The following is an 18,575-nucleotide window of genomic DNA, read 5'->3' as shown; positions in this document are numbered from 1 at the left end:
AATGTTGACCGTGAAACCAGTGTCGATTGTCGCAAAAACCCACCTGGTTCACAAATATCCTTTAGGGGAGGAAATCTGCCGTCCTTACCCGGTCTGGCCTACATGTGACTCCAGACCCACAGCAATGAAGTTGACTCTTAACTACCCCTTCGAGGGCGATTAGGGATGGGTAATAAATGCTGGCGCAGCCTGCGACTCCCACATCCCGCGAATATTTTTTTTGAAACATCACTTACGAGGCTGAGCTCTCCAAAGAAGCAAAGAGATATCTGATATCTTCAGCCTGTTTTAACTTTTGATCATCTTTCTTCCTAAACTCCAACTTCAGGATTAGAACATTTGCTGTCCTTAAGGCAGCTCCGTGAGCAATTCCTGGCAACTCTCATAAAAACCCTCATTAAAAAACCATCACTTGACCACAGGATACGTGGCATAAAGATAAAATAAAATGTGAATCACGGAGACTCAGGAATTTGTCTTGTTATCAGTCTATACCACTAAAATAATTAATTTACAATTTGCTCAACAGATGGGGAGAAATGAGTGGTTTTATTTCATTTGTTGCGAAATGACCACATCAGATGCACTGCGGTGTTTATGGTAACAGAATAATATTGGGGTCGTTTCCATTGAAATACACAGCAGGAAGTGATTAGAATTCTACTCAATATATATTGGGCGAAATTCTCCGTAATCGGCGCGATGTCCGCCGACCGGCGCCAGAAACGGCGCAAATCAGTCCGTCATCGCGCCACCCCAAAGGTACGGAATCCTCCGCATCTTGGGGGGCCGAGCCCTAACCTTGAGGGGCTAGGCCCGCGCCGGACTGATTTCCGCCCCGCCAGGGCCTTTGGTGCCCCGTCAGCTGGCGCGGAAATGACATTGCCCGGCGGCGCATGCGCGGGAGCGGGAGCGGCCGCTCACGGCATCCCCGCACATGCGCAGTGGTGGGGGTCTCTTCCGCCTCCGCCATGGTGGAGACCGTGGCGAAGGCAGGAGGAAAAGAGTGCCCCCACGGCACAGGCCCGCCCGCGGATCGGTGGGCCCCGATCGCGGGCCAGGCCACCGTGGGGGCACCCCCCGGGGCCAGATTGCCCCGCGCCCCCTCCCCAGGACCCCGGAGCCCGCCCGCGCCGCCTTGTCCCGCATGTAAGAGAGGTGGTTTAATCCACGCCGGCTGGACAGGCATACCAGCAGCGGGACTTCAGCCCATTCGGGCCGGAGAATCGCCGGGGGGGGGGCCGCCAATCGGCGCAGCGCGATTCCCGCCCCCGCCGAATCTCCGGTTCCATTCATGGCTGATCGTCTAACTCAATAACCTAATCCCGCCTTCCCTCCATATCCTTCAACCCCCCCTTCGCCCCAAGTGCTATATCCAACTGCTCCTCAAAAACATACATGTTTCAACCTCACCTACTTTCTGTGGTGAGGAATTCCACAGGCCGACCAGTCTCTGGGTGAAGAAATCTCTCCGCATCTCGGTCCTAAATTAGCGCCTTGATTCTGGGCAAGTTGGCTGGAGAGCTGCTGTTGGGATTCTTTCCTCCTTAAATTGTTCTCCTCAGGGTAATGGGCTCCTTTGTGTTAAAATGACTCTAATTCACAAAGATGTTTGAACAATTCTTTCCCAGTTTGCGATGTCAGGATAATTATCGTCTGTTCCTTCAGATTTTATTTGACAGGTTTGCGTGAGGATAAAGAATTTCATGAAACGGTTGAAAACTGGTGGAAGAAGTCTTGTATAAATAAATTAAGGGGCGGCACGGTAGTGCAGTGGGTTAGCCCTGCTGCCTCACGGCGCCGAGGTCCCAGGTTCGATCCCGGCCCCGGGTCACTGTCCGTGTGGAGTTTGCACATTCTCCCTGAGTTTGCGTGGGTTTCGCCCCCACAACCCAAAGATGTGCAGGTTAGGTGGATTGGTGATGCTAAATTGCCCCTTAATTGGAAAAAACACATTGGGTACTCTAAAATTATTTTTAAAAATACGTCAATTTTTTTCACTAAGACACATTAATTAAGGTAAAATGTCTGTCATTTGTTTGTACAGATTAGTTGAGAACGTGTCTGACTTTTTAGGTTACATTTTCCCAAAATTTGAGAGGCTGAAGTATTCGTGTGTTCGGGGAGGTATCGCGATAGGGTGACTGAATTATGCAGTAAATTGATTCCAAAGTTTGAAGTTGTTTTTTAAGTTAAATTTTGTCTGCGAGAAAGTGTGATTTAGATATGGCTGGGCGATTTACAGGTGCGAATTGAAGATGATCAGATACATTAACAGCATCCAGGAGGGACGCTAACTATTAACTCGCAAGGGGTTCCAATTGTCTTTGCTCGAAAACCTCCACTAACCTCATTAAACCATCCCTTTTATTAATCTGACTGTAATGGGACCTGAATGAGTGGTTAAGCAATGAGCCAGTTGATACAATGTGAAGTATAAATGCTGACAGGAGACTAAAACTGTTCAGCCCCAAGAAACTTTGCAATATTAAGAGACTAAACCAATCTTCTAACTTTCCAATGGGAGAGTTGTATTGACCCTGCCAACAACAGCAACCTGCATTTATATAATACCGTTAAAGTAAAATGGTTTTAACGTCTCAATTTGAAAATTTTCATCTTTGTTTTCAACTCCCTCCATAGCCTTCCTATCTCTAGCTCCACAATCCTCCAGAATCTTGGTGTTCCTCTAATCCTGGTCTCTCTGACGCTTTATTTCCAAGTCAGGATGGTGAGTGGCTTGGAGGGGAACTTCCAAGTGGTGGTGTTCCCATGATCTGCTGCCCTTGTCCATCTAGATGGTAGGGGTTCTGGGTTTTGAAGGCCCTGTCTAAGGAACCTTTATGAGATCTGGCAATGCACCTTGTAGATGGTACACACAGCTGCGACTGTCGCAGACAGAGGGTGTGACAGTTGAAGGTGGTGATGGGGTGCCAATTGAGCAAGGCTGCTTTGTCCTGGATGGCGTCAAGCTTCTTGAGTGCTGTTGGAGCTGTGCTCATCCAGGCAAGTGGAGAGCATTCTGTTACACTCCTGACTTGTGCCTTGTAGATGATGGACAGGTTTTGGGGAATCAGGAGGTAAGCTACTTGCCACAGGAATCCTAGTTTTGAGCCTTCTCTCGTAGACACAGCATTTATATGGCTATCTTGAAGAGTGAAGAAATTCCTCCTCATCTCTGTCTGCAATGATCCAGTTAGGGAAAGTAGCTTCTCAGAATCACTCTACCCTGTCAAGCCCCCTAAGAATCTGTTATTCAATTTGTTGTAAAATCTTTATTTCCTCTTGCTGGGAGAAAGAGACTAATGTTTACATGGGACTTTGTGGCATCCAAAGACATTTCACAGCTACCGGTTGAGTATCCCTTATCCAGAATACTTGGGCTGAGCATGTATCGGATTTTGGAATTTGGGGATTTCGGAATATAATGTGCACCTGTGGCGTGTTGGGAACTGCGCACGTGCGGCGCGCATTGGGACTGTGCATGTACGGCACATTGGGACCTGCACATGTGCGGCACGTTGGGGACTGTGCATGTGTAGTGCATTGGAACCTGTGCATGTGCGGCGCATTTGGACCTGTGGATGTGCTGCGCATTGGGACCCGCGCATGTGCAGCGCGTTGCGAACTTTGCATGTGCGGTGCGTAGGGACCTGTGCATGTGCGGCGCATTTGGACCTGTGGATGTGCTGCGCATTGGGACCCGCGCATGTGCAGCGCGTTGCGAACTTTGTATGTGCGGTGCGTAGGGACCTGTGCATGTGCGGCGCATTTGGACCTGTGGATGTGCTGCGCATTGGGACCCGCGCATGTGCAGCGCGTTGCGAACTTTGCATGTGCGGTGCGTAGGGACCTGTGCATGTGCGGCGCATTTGGACCTGTGGATGTGCTGCGCATTGGGACCCGCGCATGTGCAGCGCGTTGCGAACTTTGCATGTGCGGTGCGTAGGGACCTGCGCATGTGCGGCACATTGTGAACTGTACATGTGTGGCACGTTGGGACCTGCGCATGTGCGGCATGTTGGGGACTGTGCATGTGTAGTGCATTGGAACCTGTGCATGTGCGGCGCATTTGGACCTGTGGATGTGCTGCGCATTGGGACCCGCCCATGTGCAGCGCGTTGCGAACTTTGCATGTGCGGTGCGTAGGGACCTGCGCATGTGCGGCACATTGTGAACTGCATGTGTGGCACGTTGGGACCTGCGCATCGCACGGGGTCTCGGGATGTCACGTTGATGCTCGAAGGAAAGTGCGGATTTGGGAACATTTTGGTTTTCGGAATTTCGGATAAGGATCCTCTACCTGGACTGGGGTATGTTTGTAACGCCTGTTGCGATCCAAGCAAACGTTGCAATTATTGTATCCGCAGCCAGGTCCAATCATCAACCCTGTTTAAACATTTCATCAATGCAGCACGTTCTGCGTGTGGAATCAGCTGAGTGATTTGGCTCCGTCAGACTTGAACCAATAATCTTTCTCTTCAGAGACAGCAGTACTGCTGCGCCCAGTTGAGACATAAAACGGAATAAAATGTCAATGGCTTTGGAAGAAAACATGACTGATAATGTGCAGCAAATGGTTATATAACGGTGCCTCTCCCAATAGAGTGAGAATCCCCTCCCGAGTTTTTCCACTTGAATCGTGGACCATTTTATCGGTTCGCAACACCGTCCTTCACCCCATTGAATAAAGACGTCTTGTGAGGGAAGACCCTCTTCTCTTCCCAGGTGGTCCCTCAGGGTCGAGGATGACTTGCTCCCCCTCCAGTTCGATGGGTTCTGAGATGGCTGATGAATGCATCCTGCAATCTGCAGAAGGTGCCGGGCAGGCGGTCCTTCGCGTGTTGGGGAAGTGGGGGGTTTTGGAGGTTTTTTGGCGCTCTCCATCTCTACTCTGCTCATTCCTGACAAAGTTTCCCGATGTGTTCGGCGCCTCCCCGAATGAGCCGCCCCCATATTTAGCTCAGTGGGATAGACAGATGGTTTGCGATGCAGAACAAGGCCAGCAGCGCGGGTTCAATTCCCGTACCAGCTTACCCAAACAGGCGCCGGAATGTGGTGACTAGGGGCTTTTCACACTAACTTCACACTTGTGACAATAAAAAGTTATTATTATTATTATTATTGGTCAGTCGCGAACCAGGGTTTCCTACCAGTCGAGGGGCATGCTTTGATGACACCTGTAAAGTGTTTCTGCTTTCGGGGTGATCTATGTGAGGTCATCTTTGCCTCTCTGGTTCATGGGCCTTTGTACCCGCCAGTGTCAGGGCACTGAGCTGAGAGCCAAGGGTCCTCGCATCTCTTACCTTAAAGCCGGGAGATCCCTGAGATCCAGGTAATCCCGGGACACCAACACGTCCGCGCCCTCCTGGTTTCCCAAACAATCCGACACTCGCGTCGTCTCCCTGTTCTCCCTGAGGTATGAGGGAAAGAGGTATCTTAGCAAACCTCAGGAGGTACAAACTATTGCCAGTTAATTGCAGGAACAACTGCTGTCATTCTTTACCCTCAACGAGAGAGTCACTGCAGTGAAAATACAAGGAGGCCAACAAATGTCATTCACCGGGATAGTGGGTGCAGTTATTTGTGATTCATAATCCAGGGGAGGCAATGGCATAGTGCTATTGTCACTGGATTAGCAATCGAGAGACCCAGAGTAACGGTCTAGGGAACTGGGCTCGAATCCCACCACTGCAGACGGTGTAATCTGAATTCTATAGAAAATTCAATTAAAACGCTAAATGTGTCGATTGTCGTAAAAACCCATCTGGTTCACCAATGCCCTTCAGGGAAGGAAATCTGCCCTCCTTACCCGGTCTGGCCTACATGTGACCCACAGCAATGTGGCTGACTCCTTACTGACCTCACTGAAATGGTCCAGCAAGCCGCTCAGTTCAAGGGTAATGAGGGATGGGCAGGAGACGACAGTCCAGCCGGCGATTGCCACGCCCCGTGAACAAACAAAAAAATGAAACCCTCTCTAAGAGGTCCCCCTTTTCTCTAGACTATCATTACTAAAGCTTCACAAATGTCTTCTGCACCCACTTCTGGGCCTGGGGACCCTTTCCATGGCATGATTAAAACCTCAGCAACCAATCTGCTTCTTATTTGGACAGCTTATCAATGATACAACCTTTCATATAGCCAGGAGCACTGGTCTCTTCATTTGTTATAAAGCGGGAGGCAGGCAGTCTTGTTTTCAGAAAGGGAGATAGATACCTTTTTGATCAGGTACTGCAGGTTGAAAATCCCTTATCCGAAACCTTTGGGGCCGAGTGTGCATCGGATTTCGGAATTTATCGGATTTCGGAATATACTGCGCAGGTGCCGGCGTACATTGGGAACTGCGCATGTGCGGACCATTGGGAACTGCGCATGTGCGGAACTGCGCATGTGCGGAACATTGGGAACTGCGCATGTGTGAAACATTGGGAACTGCGCATGTGTGGACCATTGGTAACTGCGCATGTGTGGACCATTGGTACCTGCGCATGTGCGGACCATTGGGAACTGCGCATGTGCAGAACTGCGCATGTGCGGAACATTGGGAACTGCGCATGTGTGGAACAGCGCATGTGCGGAACATTGGGAACTGCGCATGTGTGGAACAGCGCATGTGCGGAACATTGGGAACTGCGCATGTGCGGAACATTGGGAACTGCGCATGTGTGGAACAGCGCATGTGCGGAACATTGGGAACTGTGCATGTGCGGAACTGCGCATGTGCGGTACATTGGGAACTGCGCATGTGCGGAACATTGGGAACTGTGCATGTGCGGAACATTGGGAACTGTGCATGTGCGGAACATTGGGAACTGTGCATGTGCGGAACTGCGCATCTGCGGTACATTGGGAACTGCGCATGTGCGGAACTGCGCCTTGAGAGTTGCTCATAGAACATACAGTGCAGAAGGAGGCCATGCGGCCCATCGAGACTGCACCGACCCACTTAAGCCCTCACTTCCAGCCTATCCCCATAACCCAATAACCCTTCCTAACCTTTTTGGACACCAAGGGCAATTTATCATGGCCAATCCACCTACCCTGCACGTCTTTGGACTGTGGGAGGAAACCGGAACACCCGGAGGAAACCCACGCAGTCACGGGGAGAACGTGCAGACTCGGCACAGACAGTGACCCAGCGGGGAATCGAACCTGGGACCCTGGCGCTGTGAAGCCACAGTGCTATCCACTTGTGCTACCATGCTGCCCACATTCATGTACGGAATGTTGGGAACTGCGCATGTGCAGCATGCATTATGGACTGCGCATGTGCGGAACATTGGGAATTGCGCATGTGCAGTGCGGTGTGCCTTGGGAGCTGCTCATGTGCGGAATGTTGGGAACTGCACATGTACAGCATGTTGGGAACTGCGCATGTGCAGAATGTTGGGAACAGCGCATGTACGGCATGTTGGGAACTGCGCATGTGCAGAATGTTGGGAACAGCGCATGTACGGCATGTTGGGAACTGCGCATGTACGGAATGGTGGGAACTGCGCATGTGCAGAATGTTGGGAACTGCGCATGTGCGGAATGGTGGGAACTGCGCATGTGCAGAATGTAGGGAACTGCGCATGTGCAGAATCATGGGAACTGCGCATGTGCGGAATGTTGGGAACAGCGCATGTGCAGAATCATGGGAACTGCGCATGTGCGGAATGTTGGGAACTGCGCATGTGCGGAATTTGGGGAACTGCGCAGGTGCAGAATGTGGGAACTGTACATGTGCGGAATGTTGGGAACTACGCAGGTGCAGAATGTTGGGAACTGTGCATGTGCGGAATGTTGGGAACTGCGCATGTGCGGAATGTTGGGAACTGCGAATGTACAGAATGTTGGGAACTGCGCACGTGCGGAATGTTGGGAACTGTGCATGTACAGAATGTTGGGAACTGCGCATGTGCGGAATGTTGGGAACTGCGCATGTACAGAATGTTGGGAACTGCGCACGTGCGGAATGTTGGGAACTGCACATGTACGGAATGTTGGGAACTGCGCATGTGCAGAATGTTGAGAATTGCGCATGTGCGGAATGTTGGGAACTGCGCATGTGCGGAATGTTGGGAACTGTGCTTGTGCGGAATGTTGGGAGCTGCGAATGTACAGCATGTTGGGAACTGCGCATGTGCGGAATGTTGGGAACTACGCATGTACGGAATGGTGGGAACTGCGCATGTGCGGAATGTTGGGAACTGTGCATGTACAGCATGTTGGGAACTGCGCATGTGCGGAATGTTGGGAACTGCGCATGTGCGGAATGTTGGGAACTGCGCATGTGCGGAATGTTGGGAACTGTGCATGTACAGCATGTTGGGAACTGCGCATGTGCGGAATGTTGGGAACTGCGCATGTGCGGAATGGTGGGAACTGCGCATGTGCGGAATGTTGGGAACTGCGCACGTGCGGAATGTTGGGAACTGCGCATGTGCGGAATGTTGGGAACTGCGTATGTGCGGAATGGTGGGAACTGCGCATGTGCGGAATGTTGGGAACTGCGCATGTGCGGACTCTCAAAAAAAGTGGGGATATCGGAATCTCTTGATTTTCGGAATTTCGGATTAGGGATGCTCAACCTGTGGTTATGATGAAGGTGCCTTAATAGTGGGATCGCGTGTTGTATTTCTCAGTTAATGCAGCTTTGACACAAATATGTATCATGTGTGAGAAGAGTCTCCACATGCTGTTTAGCATTCTGTCTTTGTGTATTATTTTATTTGTAAACAAACCCAGCGGCTGTTTACATCCTGCACATGTCCCAGTCATCAATTAACCACAAAGAAGGACAAGGGCAGCAGACACATGGGAACGGCACTGCCTGCAACATCCCCTCCAAGCCACACACCGCCCTGACTTGGAAATACATCGACCGTTCCTTCACTGTCACTGGGTCAAAGTCCTGGAACTCCCTCCCCGACAGCACGGTGGGCGTACCTACACCGCACGGAGCGGTTCACGTGGGTGGCCCACCACCACCTTCCCAAGGGCAATTAGGGATGGGCAATAAATGTTGGCCCAGCCGGCGACGGCCACAACTCATGAACAAATGTTTAAAAAATTAGGTTTAACTGTTTGATCCACATTAAACCAACTGGACTTCCGGTTGCGGCTATGCGGAGCTAAGTCGCCCATTCGGCAGCTCCCGCTAAAAATGGACTTTTGTGCTCTTTTCAGGGACCCCAATGGCACTTTTCGGACGTTTCGCAGTGTGGGAAGGAGATTGCAATAGTTCCCCGACAGTGTACGGCTTGGACCAGGAGCGGGGCGACGAAAAAAGTGGTGGTGAACCCAAAGAAAGTGCGAGGGAAGAAGAGCAAAATGGCGGCGGGCGGGGACCAGGCAGCGTAGATGCAGTGGGCGCAGGAGCAGCAGGAGGTTATCCAGCGCTGCTTCAGGGAGCTCAAAGCGGACCTGCTGGAGCCGATGAAGGCTTCTATTGATAAGCTGCTGGAGACACAAACGGCCCAGGGAGTGGCGATCCGCGAGGCTCGACAAAAGATCTCTGACAATGAGGACGAGATCTTAGGCCTGGCGGTAAAGGTGGAGGCGCACGAGGCGCTCCACAAGAAATGGCAGGAGCGGTTTGAGGAGATGGAGAATCGGTCGAGGCGGAAGAACCTGCGGATTCTGGGCCTCCCGGAGGGGCCGGACGTGGGGGCCTATGTGGTCACCATGTTGAACTCGCTGATGGGAGCGGGGTCCTTCCAGGGGCCCCTGGAGCTGGAAGGGGCCCACAGAGTGCTGGCGAGGAGGCCCAAGGCTAACGAGGATCCGCGGGCGGTGCTGGTGCGGTTTCATCGGTTCGCTGATCGGGAGTGTGTGCTCGGGTGGCCAAGAAGGAGAGGAGCAGCAGGTGGGAGAACGCGGAGGTTCGTATATATCAGGACTGGAGTGCGGAGGTGGCGAAGAGGAGGGCCGGGTACAATCGAGCAAAGGCGGTGCTGCACAGGAAGGGGGTGAAGTTTGGCATGTTGCAGCCGGCACGACTGTGGGTCACCTACAAGGACCGGCACCATTATTTTGAGTCCCCGGAGGAGGCGTGGGCCTTTGTTCAGGCCGAGAAGCTGGACACAGACTGAGGGTCAGGATGGGTGGTCGGGGATTGTTGTTGGGGTGTTACACTTTGAGGGGGGTTACACTTTGAGGGGGGGTTCTTTGCTCTAATTTCTGTTTGGTTCGATGAGGGTGGTTAGGGTGGGTTGGGCACTGTTTTGGTTGGGTCTGTCGGGTGGGCTCTTGGAGGGGTGTAAGTAAATGGAGTAGGGGTGGATGGCCGGTAGGGGGGATGGGGCTCCGCGGGGGAGGGGGAGGCCCGAGTCGGGGGTGAGGAGACTGGGCCGGTAAAAGGAGCCGCGTCAGAGGTGGCGGGGCCGGGCAGGTGGAAAGCGCGGGCTTTTCCCCGCGCTGAAGGCTGGGGGGGGGCGGGGCCGGGGTGGGGAAGCGAGTGTTGTTTCCCGCGCTTGGGATGGAAGTGGGAGGCGGAGAGCCTGTGGATGGGTAATGGAGGAGGAGGGGATGTCACACAATGGGAGGAGTCGAAGGAGAGGCGGGAGTGGCCGGGGTCAGCAGGAGTCAGCTGACTTGCGGGAGTGCAATGGGGGGGGCAAAGCAGCTAGGAGGGGTCCTAGCTGGGGGGGTGGGGGGGCGGGGGGGGGGGGGGGGGACCGGGTTGCTGCTGCTATGGTCAAGGAAGAGCTGGAGCGAGTAGAGGGGGTTGGGACGGGGATCTGCCGCCGTGGGGAACGGGCCAGGTGTGGGGTGCGGGCGCGTGACTGGCCGAGGAGGGGTTATGGCTTGTCGGCGGGGGAGGGGGGCGGGTAGCCCCCTGATCCTGGAATGTAAGGGGACTGAACGGGACGGTCAAGCGGGCCCGGGTGTTCGCGCACCTGAAGGGGCTGAAGGCGGATGTGGTCATGCTCCAGGAGACACACCTGAAGGTGGCAGACCAGGTAAGATTGAGGAAGGGGTGGGTAGGTCAGGTGTTTCACTCGGGCTGGATGCCAAAAATCGGGGGGTGGCGATCTTGGTGGGAAAGAAGGTGTCGTTCGAGGCGTTGAGCATTGTGACAATGGCGGCAGGTATGTAATGGTAAGTGGTAAGCTGCAAGGGGAGAGGGTGGTGCTGGTCAATGTGTACGCCCCGAACTGGCACGATGCGGGTTTTATGCGGCGCATGTTGGGTCGAATCCCGGACTTGGAAGTGGGGAGCCTGATAATGGGGGGGGGGGGGGGACTTTAATACGGTGTTGGATCCGGCACTGGATCGCTCCAAGTCTAGGACGGGTAGGAAGCCGGCGGCGGCTAAGGTGCTGAGGGGGTTTATGGACCAGATGGGAGGGGTGGACCCTTGGAGATTTGCAAGGCCGGGGGCTCGGGAATTTTCATTCTTCTCGCATGTTCATAAGGCCTATTCCCGGATCGACTTCTTTATTATGAGTAGGGCGCTGATAGTGAGAGTAGAGGATACCGAGTACTCGGCGACAGCCATTTCGGATCACGCCCCGCATTGGGTAGACCTAGAGCTGGGGGAGGAGAGGGACCAGCACCCGTTGTGGCGCTTGGAGGTGGGGCTGTTGGCGGACGAGGAGGTGAGTGAGCGGGTCCGAGGAAGCATAGAGAGATACCTGGAGGCCAATGATAACGGGGAGGTCCGAGTGGGGATGGTATGGGAGGCGCTGAAGGCGGTGGTTAGGGGGGAGCTGATTTCCATTAGGGCCCACAAGGAGAGGAGAGAACAGAGGGAGAGGCTGGTGGGGGAGATGGTGAGGGTAGGCAGGAGGTATGCGGTGGTGCCTGAGGAGGGACTGTTGAGGGAGAGGCGCAGCCTCCAGGCCGAATTCGACCTGTTGACCACCAGGAAGACAGAGGTGCAGTGGAGAAAGGCCCAGGGGGCGATTTACGAGTATGGGGAAAAGGCAAGCCGGATGCTGGCGCATCAGCTTCGGAAGCGGGACGCAGCTAGGGAGATGGGAGTAGTTAAGGACAGGGGAGGGAGTGTGGTGCGGAGTGGGGTTGGCATCAATGGGGTCTTCAGGGACTTTTATGAGGAATTGTACCGATCTGAGCCCCCACTGGAGGAGGGAGGGATGGGCCGCTTTCTGGACCAAGTGAGGTTTCCGAAGGTGGAGGAGGGACTGGTAGCGGGATTGGGGGCCCCGATTGGGCTGGAGGAGCTGACCAAAGGGATAGGGAGCATGCGGGCGGGGAAGGCACTGGGGCCGGATGGTTTCCCAGTCGAATTCTACAAGAAATATGTGGACCTGTTGGGCCTGTTGCTAGTTAGGACCTTCAATGAGGCAAGGGAGGGGGGTGCTTTGCCCCCGACGATGTCCCGGGCACTGATCTCCTTGATCCTGAAACGGGACAAGGATCCCCTGCAGTGTGGGTCTTACAGGCCGATTTCGCTGTTAAATGTAGATGCCAAGGTGCTGGTGAAGGTCTTAGCCACGAGAATTGAGGATTGTGTGCCGCAGGTGATCCACGAAGACCAGACGGGATTCGTGAAGGCGAGGCAGTTGAACGCGAATGTGCGGAGGCTCCTGAACGTGATTATGATGCCGGCGATAGAGGGGGGGGCGGAGATAGTGGTGGCGATGGACGCTGAGAAGGCCTTCGATAGGGTAGAGTGGGGTACCTGTGGGAGGTGCTGAAGCGGTTCGGGTTTGGGGAGGGGTTCGTCAGGTGGGTTAGGCTGTTGTATGAGGTCCCGATGGCGAGTGTGGCCACGAACAAGAGGAGGTCTGAGTACTTTCGGTTGCATTGTGTGACGAGGCAGGGGTGTCACCTGTCCCCCCTGCTCTTCGCACTGGCGATTGAACCCCTGGCTATGGCACTGAGGGAGTTGAGGAACTGGAGGGGGTTAATGCGGGGTGGGGAGGAGCATAGGGTGTCGCTCTATGCGGACGACTTGCTGCTGTATGTGGCGGACCCGGTGGGGGGGAATGCCGGAGGTAATGAGGATCCTCAGGGAGTTCGAGGATTTCTCAGGGTACAAGCTCAACATGGGGAAGAGCGAGTTGTTCGTGGTTCACCCAGGGGACCAGGAGAGGGGGATTGGCGAGCTCCCACTAAAAAGGGCGGAGAGGAGCTTCAGGTACTTGGGGGTCCAGGTGGCCAGGAGCTGGGGGGCCCTGCATAGACTCAATTTCACGAGGCTAGTGGAGCAAATGGAGGAGGAGTTTAAGAGGTGGGACGCGCTGCCGCTGTCCCTGGCTGGTACGGTGCAGTCAGTGAAGATGACAGTGCTCCCAAGGTTTTTGTTCCTGTTCCAGTGCCCTCCCCATTTTTATCCCGAGGACCTTCTTTGGGCGGGTCAACAGGAGCATAACGGGGTTTGTGTGGGCGGGACTCCGAGGGTGAGAAGGGTGTTCCTGGAGCGGAGTAGGGATGGGGGGGGAGCTGGCGCCGCTGCCGCTCCCTCCAATGAGGTATATCACGAGCCCGGTGGTGGCTACCCTCAAAATTTGGGGGCAGTGGAGGCGGCACAGGGGGGAAGTTGGGGCCTCGGTGTGGACCCCAATACGGGGGAACCACCGGTTTGTCCCAGGGAAAATAGATGGAGGGTTTTTGGGGTGGCATGGGACAGGGATACGAAGGTTGGGGGACCTGTTTGTGGACGGGAGGTTCACGAGCCTGGGTGAACTGGAGGAGAAGTATGGGCTCCCCCCGGGGAACACCTTCAGAAGTGCCTCACGGGAGACTGCTGAGTAAAATAAGGGCCCATGGTATTCGAGGCAAGGTACTAACATGGACTGACGATTGGCTGTCAGGCAGAAGGCAGAGAGTTGGGATAAAAGGTTATTTTTTAGAATGGCAACCGGTGGCGAGTGGTGTCCCGCAGGGTTCAGTGTTGGGGCCACAGCTGTTCTCTTTATATATTAACGATCTAGATGATGGGGCTGGGGGCATTCTGGCAAAATTTGCCGATGATACAAAGATAGGTGGAGGGGCAGGTAGTATTGAGGAGGTGGGGAGGCTGCAGAAAGATTTAGACAGTTTAGGAGAGTGGTCCAAGAAATGGCTGATGAAATTCAACGTGGGCAAGTGCGAGGTCTTGCACTTTGGAAAAAAGAATAGAGGCATGGACTATTTTCTAAACGGTAACAAAATTCATAATGCTGAAGTGCAAAGGGACTTGGGAGTCCTAGTCCAGGATTCTCTAAAGGTAAACTTGCAGGTGGAGTCCGTAATTAAGAAAGCAAATGCAATGTTGTCATTTATCTCAAGAGGCTTGGATTATTAAAGCAGGAATGTACTTCTGAAGCTTAATAAAGCACTAGTTAGGCCCCATTTAGAATACTGTGAGCAATTTTGGGCCCCACACCTCAGGAAGGACATACTGGCACGGGAGCGGGTCCAGCGGAGATTCACACGGATGATCCCAGGAATGGTAGGCCTAACATACGATGAACGTCTGAGGATCCTGGGATTATATTCATTGGAGTTTAGGAGGTTGAGGGGAGATCTAATAGAAACTTACAAGATAATGAATAGCTTAGATAGGGTGGACGTAGGGAAGTTGTTTCCATTAGCAGGGGAGACTAGAACCCAGGGGCACAGCCTTAGAATAAAAGGGAGTCACTTTAGAACAGAGATGAGGAGACATTTCTTCAGCCAGAGAGTGGTGGGTCTGTGGAATTCATTGCCACAGAGGGCGGTGGAGGCCGGGACGTTGTGTGTGTTTAAGACAGAAGTTGATAAATTCTTGATTTCTCGAAGAATTAAGGGCTATGGAGAGAGAGCGGGTAAATGGAGTTGAAATCAGCCATGATTGATTGGTGGAGTGGACTCAATGGGCCGAATGGCCTTACTTCCGCTCCTATGCCTTATGGTCTTATATTTACAGGTAAGGGCGTTTGCCAGGTGGCAAGTGGTGGAATTCCCGTGGTTGCTGCCACGCACAGTACAGGACAGGGTGCTCTTGGGGGGGTGGGTGGGAGTGGGGAAGATCTCGGAAACTTACCAGGTGATGCAGGAGGAGGAGGAGGCCTCGGTGGTGGAGTTGAAAGGTAAGTGGGAGGAGGAGTTGGGGGAGGAGATCGAGGAGGGGACGTGGGCAGATGCCCTAGGGAGGGTGAACTCTTCCTCTTCGTGCGCGAGGCTCAGCCTCATACAGTTTAAGGTACTGCAGGCGGTGGCAACCGTTCTTGGACTTCCTGGCAGAACGATAGACAATGGTCAGCAGCAGCAGCAACCCCGGGGGGGGGGGGTTGTTTATTTGCCCTGGGGGATCTGAGGGGGTGTATATATTTGCTATGTTTGCTTTGTGTTAAACTCGGGGTGTTAATTTATTATTTATGTATAAGGGGGGAGGGGGGTACGGGGGTTGTTTTAATTTGTTCTGCAGCAATGCATCAAATTGCAATGATTTGAGGCAAGACTGTGTGTTTGGCTGTTTGGTATGGAAAGGACACCATACGTGTGGTATTTTTATTTCTACTGTTGTGCAACATTACTGTAGGCACTTCGATTCAGTTAGCGAGGATTACTTAAAGCCCATACAGTTGTCTTTCTCCCATTACCAGGAGCAACATCTGACCTGCATTCCTGGTTTGCCATTGATTCCGGGAAGTCCGTCCAAACCCGGGGCTCCCTCTTGACCTTGTCGACCGACAACACCTCTGGGACCCGGGGGCCCGACAGGACCCTGCGCAGCAAGCACAAAAAAAAATGGCATTAGTTAAACTTTACAATGTTCTGAATTGCAACAGTGTTGGAATGCATCATGCGTAATATTCACCTTTGTACCGGTAGACCATACAACATGGTCCAGCGGGATATTGTGGTCCCGCCGAAATAAAAGGCAATGTAAATGACCCACCACTTCTGACTGGGGGAGGGGGGTGAGGGAGGGGGTATGCTGCGTCGGGGCCTGAAAAACCTGGCCGCGCTGCCGTTGCTGTATTGGTGAATGAATGCATCGATGCAGATTTACATTTACAGTCAAAACTTACCGGGGGGCCTCGGCTGCCTTGCATTCCGTGGGAACCGGTTTTGCCTTTTCGCCCCTAGACCCAAAAAAAGGAAAGGGTTAAAGGAAGGAGAGGCTTGCGTTTGTATAGCACCTTTTCTAATTCTGCCCTGATGAGTGCGAGACTAAAAACTTTGACAGCATGGCTCTTTTTTCAGCAACACTCAAGCTCGGTACTACCAAAGGACTAATCTGAATACTCCAGACATATCCATCAAATGGAAAATGTGAACTTGGAAATAGTGGCCAACTGATTTAAATTCCAGAGTGAGAACGCATTCAAGATCTACATTTTCTAAAAGACAGAAGTTCAGGGGAGTCATGGCTGAACCTTTGTAAAAACTCTGGTACGGTCACAACTAGAGTACTGCATTCAGTTGTGGTCACCATAGTTTAAGAAGGATTTGGGGGTCCTTGTGAGGGTGCAGAGGAGAATTACCAGAATGGTCCCCGGGGTGAGGGGCTTTAGCAACAAGGTGCGGTTGGAGAATCCGAGGTCGTTGTCTTTGGAGGAGATTGAGGTTTAGATAAAGGAGACAAAGAAAAGCTGTTCCCATTAGCTGATGGTACAAGGATTTGGGGTACAAAGAACAAAGAAAAGTACAGCACAGGAACAGGCCCTCCGGCCCTCCAAGCCTGTGCCGACCATGCTGCCCGACTAAACTACAATCTTCTACACTTCCTGGGTCCGTATCCTTCTATTCCCATCCTATTCATGTATTTGTCAAGATGCCCCTTAAATGTCACTATCGTCCCTGCTTCCACCACCTCCTCCGGCAGCGAGTTCCAGGCACCCTCTGTGTAAAAAACTTGCTTCGTACATCTCCTCTAAACCTTGCCCCTCTCACCTTAAACCTATGCCCCCTAGTAATTGATCCCTCCACCTGGGGAAAAGTCTCTGACCATCTGGGTACACAGATTGAAACCTTTGGGCAGGAGATGCAGGTGGGAAGACGGGGAAGAATTTCTTTACGCAGCGAGCAGCGATGACCTGGAACTCGCTGTCCACGAGGGCGGGGAGTGGAAGCAAAGACAACAAAAGATTTCAAGAGCAAATTGGTTGGAGGGCCATACGCCTGCAGGGCTATCGGCATGGAGCGGGAGAATGGGACTGACTGGATTGCACTGTCGAGGGCTGGCATGGAGTTGGTGGGCCAAATGGCCTCGTCCTGTGATACCTCTGCAAATGCTGCAGAATGCTGCAGTAGGAGATTGTACACGGAGCGTCGTAAGGCACTTTGCACATCTGGGGCGGGATTCTCCGGTTTCGGACGCTGACATCGTGTTCGGCGATCGGCCGGAAATTCCCCGTTTGCTACAAAATCGGCCGCTTCCGCGATGCTCCGCCCCTTCCAAAGCGCCGTGCTCTAGGAGTGCGCCGCACGTCATATTGATGGCCTCAGGACGGTAGCTCCCGATTCTGCGCTCCCTCCCGGCCGGGTTCCCGACGGCGTGGGTCTCGCGTGCTATTTCCTTTCGTGAACTCGGCACTGGGGCTGCGGACTCAGCTCAGCGTCGCCGCAGTCGGGGGGGAGAGCTGATCCGCGGGACGGGGGGGGGGGGGGTGCTTTGGCAGGGGCTGGGGGCACTGGGGGGGGGGGGGGATGGTCCTGGGGTGGCATGCCTGACCAAAGGAGGGGCCGTATTTGGCAGGCTGGGTCCGCGGCCGGCGCCATGTTGCACGGCCCCGCCGCTGCAGGCCGCCGCTAGGCGCGGCCACGGACCCGGCAATTCTCCGGGTCGTGTCGGCAGCTGGGGCCGGGAGCCGTACGCTGCCCCCCAACCAGACGGAGGATCGGGGGAGGTTTTGTGCCGATTTTCTGGTCGTAAAACGCCACCGTTCCCACGCCGGCTTCAAGACATAGCCCGAAAATCGGAGAACCTTCCTCCAACCTCTCTGCCTCCCAAATGTCTCAGGCACAGATCAAGGAGAGAATCCCTTTAAAATAACAAACAACAAAGGGAAGGTTAACCTCAAGCCTTGATTCAGTGGAGTTTGGATGCCACACAAACTAAAATGTTATGTGGAACAGGATTATTGTTTCCCCCCCCCCCCCGACGGGAATTCTTTCCACTGACATGCCTTCCGGCAGAGGGAATATTTCTGCCAAGCCGACATGATGCGTTGTGCTTTGGCTTTCTCCCATGTCTTATCCATGACTTATCATTCAATAAACTGCTGACTGTTGATGCAATGACCTTACACAATATCACTCCAACGCCAATCGTCGTCTGACCTGCCAAACATGCGGGGCAGAATTCTCTCCCCCCCCCCCCCCCCACGCCGGGTGGGGGAATCGCCGGGGCACCGCGCGTGTCCCGCCACGCCGCCCCGACGCGATTCTCCCAACCCCCCCCAAACCGGCGCGGCGAGAATCTCGGCTGGTCGCTGGGAGAATCGCCACTCGCCGTTTGTAACGGGCAAGCGGCGATTCTCCGGGCCAGGTGGGCCGAGCGGCCTGCCCAATACGATTGGGCTCCCGCCTGCGCCGGCCACACCTGGTCACTGCCGGCGGGAACAGTGCGGGAATTGCTGGGGGGGGGGGGGGGCCTCAAATGGGGTCTGGCCCGCGATCGGTGCCCACCGATCGGCGGGCCGGCCTCTC

At 53.8% G+C, this 18,575-nt stretch overlaps 1 protein-coding gene across 1 annotated transcript in view; it reads right to left on the bottom strand.

Moving 5' to 3' along the window:
- Window positions 1-18,575, bottom strand: part of col27a1b (collagen, type XXVII, alpha 1b) — a 699,034-nt gene that overhangs the window by 70,648 nt on the left and 609,811 nt on the right. The window contains exons 45-47 of the mRNA XM_072487808.1: window positions 15,953-16,006; window positions 15,538-15,645; window positions 5,307-5,414 (exon numbers count right to left, since the gene is read on the bottom strand). Coding sequence (XP_072343909.1) covers window positions 5,307-5,414; window positions 15,538-15,645; window positions 15,953-16,006 — 270 coding nt within the window. The remainder of the gene's footprint in view (window positions 1-5,306; window positions 5,415-15,537; window positions 15,646-15,952; window positions 16,007-18,575) is intronic.

Source organism: Scyliorhinus torazame, chromosome 22 (assembly GCF_047496885.1).
Source record: "Scyliorhinus torazame isolate Kashiwa2021f chromosome 22, sScyTor2.1, whole genome shotgun sequence".
Classification (NCBI taxonomy): domain Eukaryota; kingdom Metazoa; phylum Chordata; class Chondrichthyes; order Carcharhiniformes; family Scyliorhinidae; genus Scyliorhinus; species Scyliorhinus torazame.
Note: the sequence above shows the minus strand (reverse complement) of the source record. Positions and strands in the feature narration are given on the sequence as shown.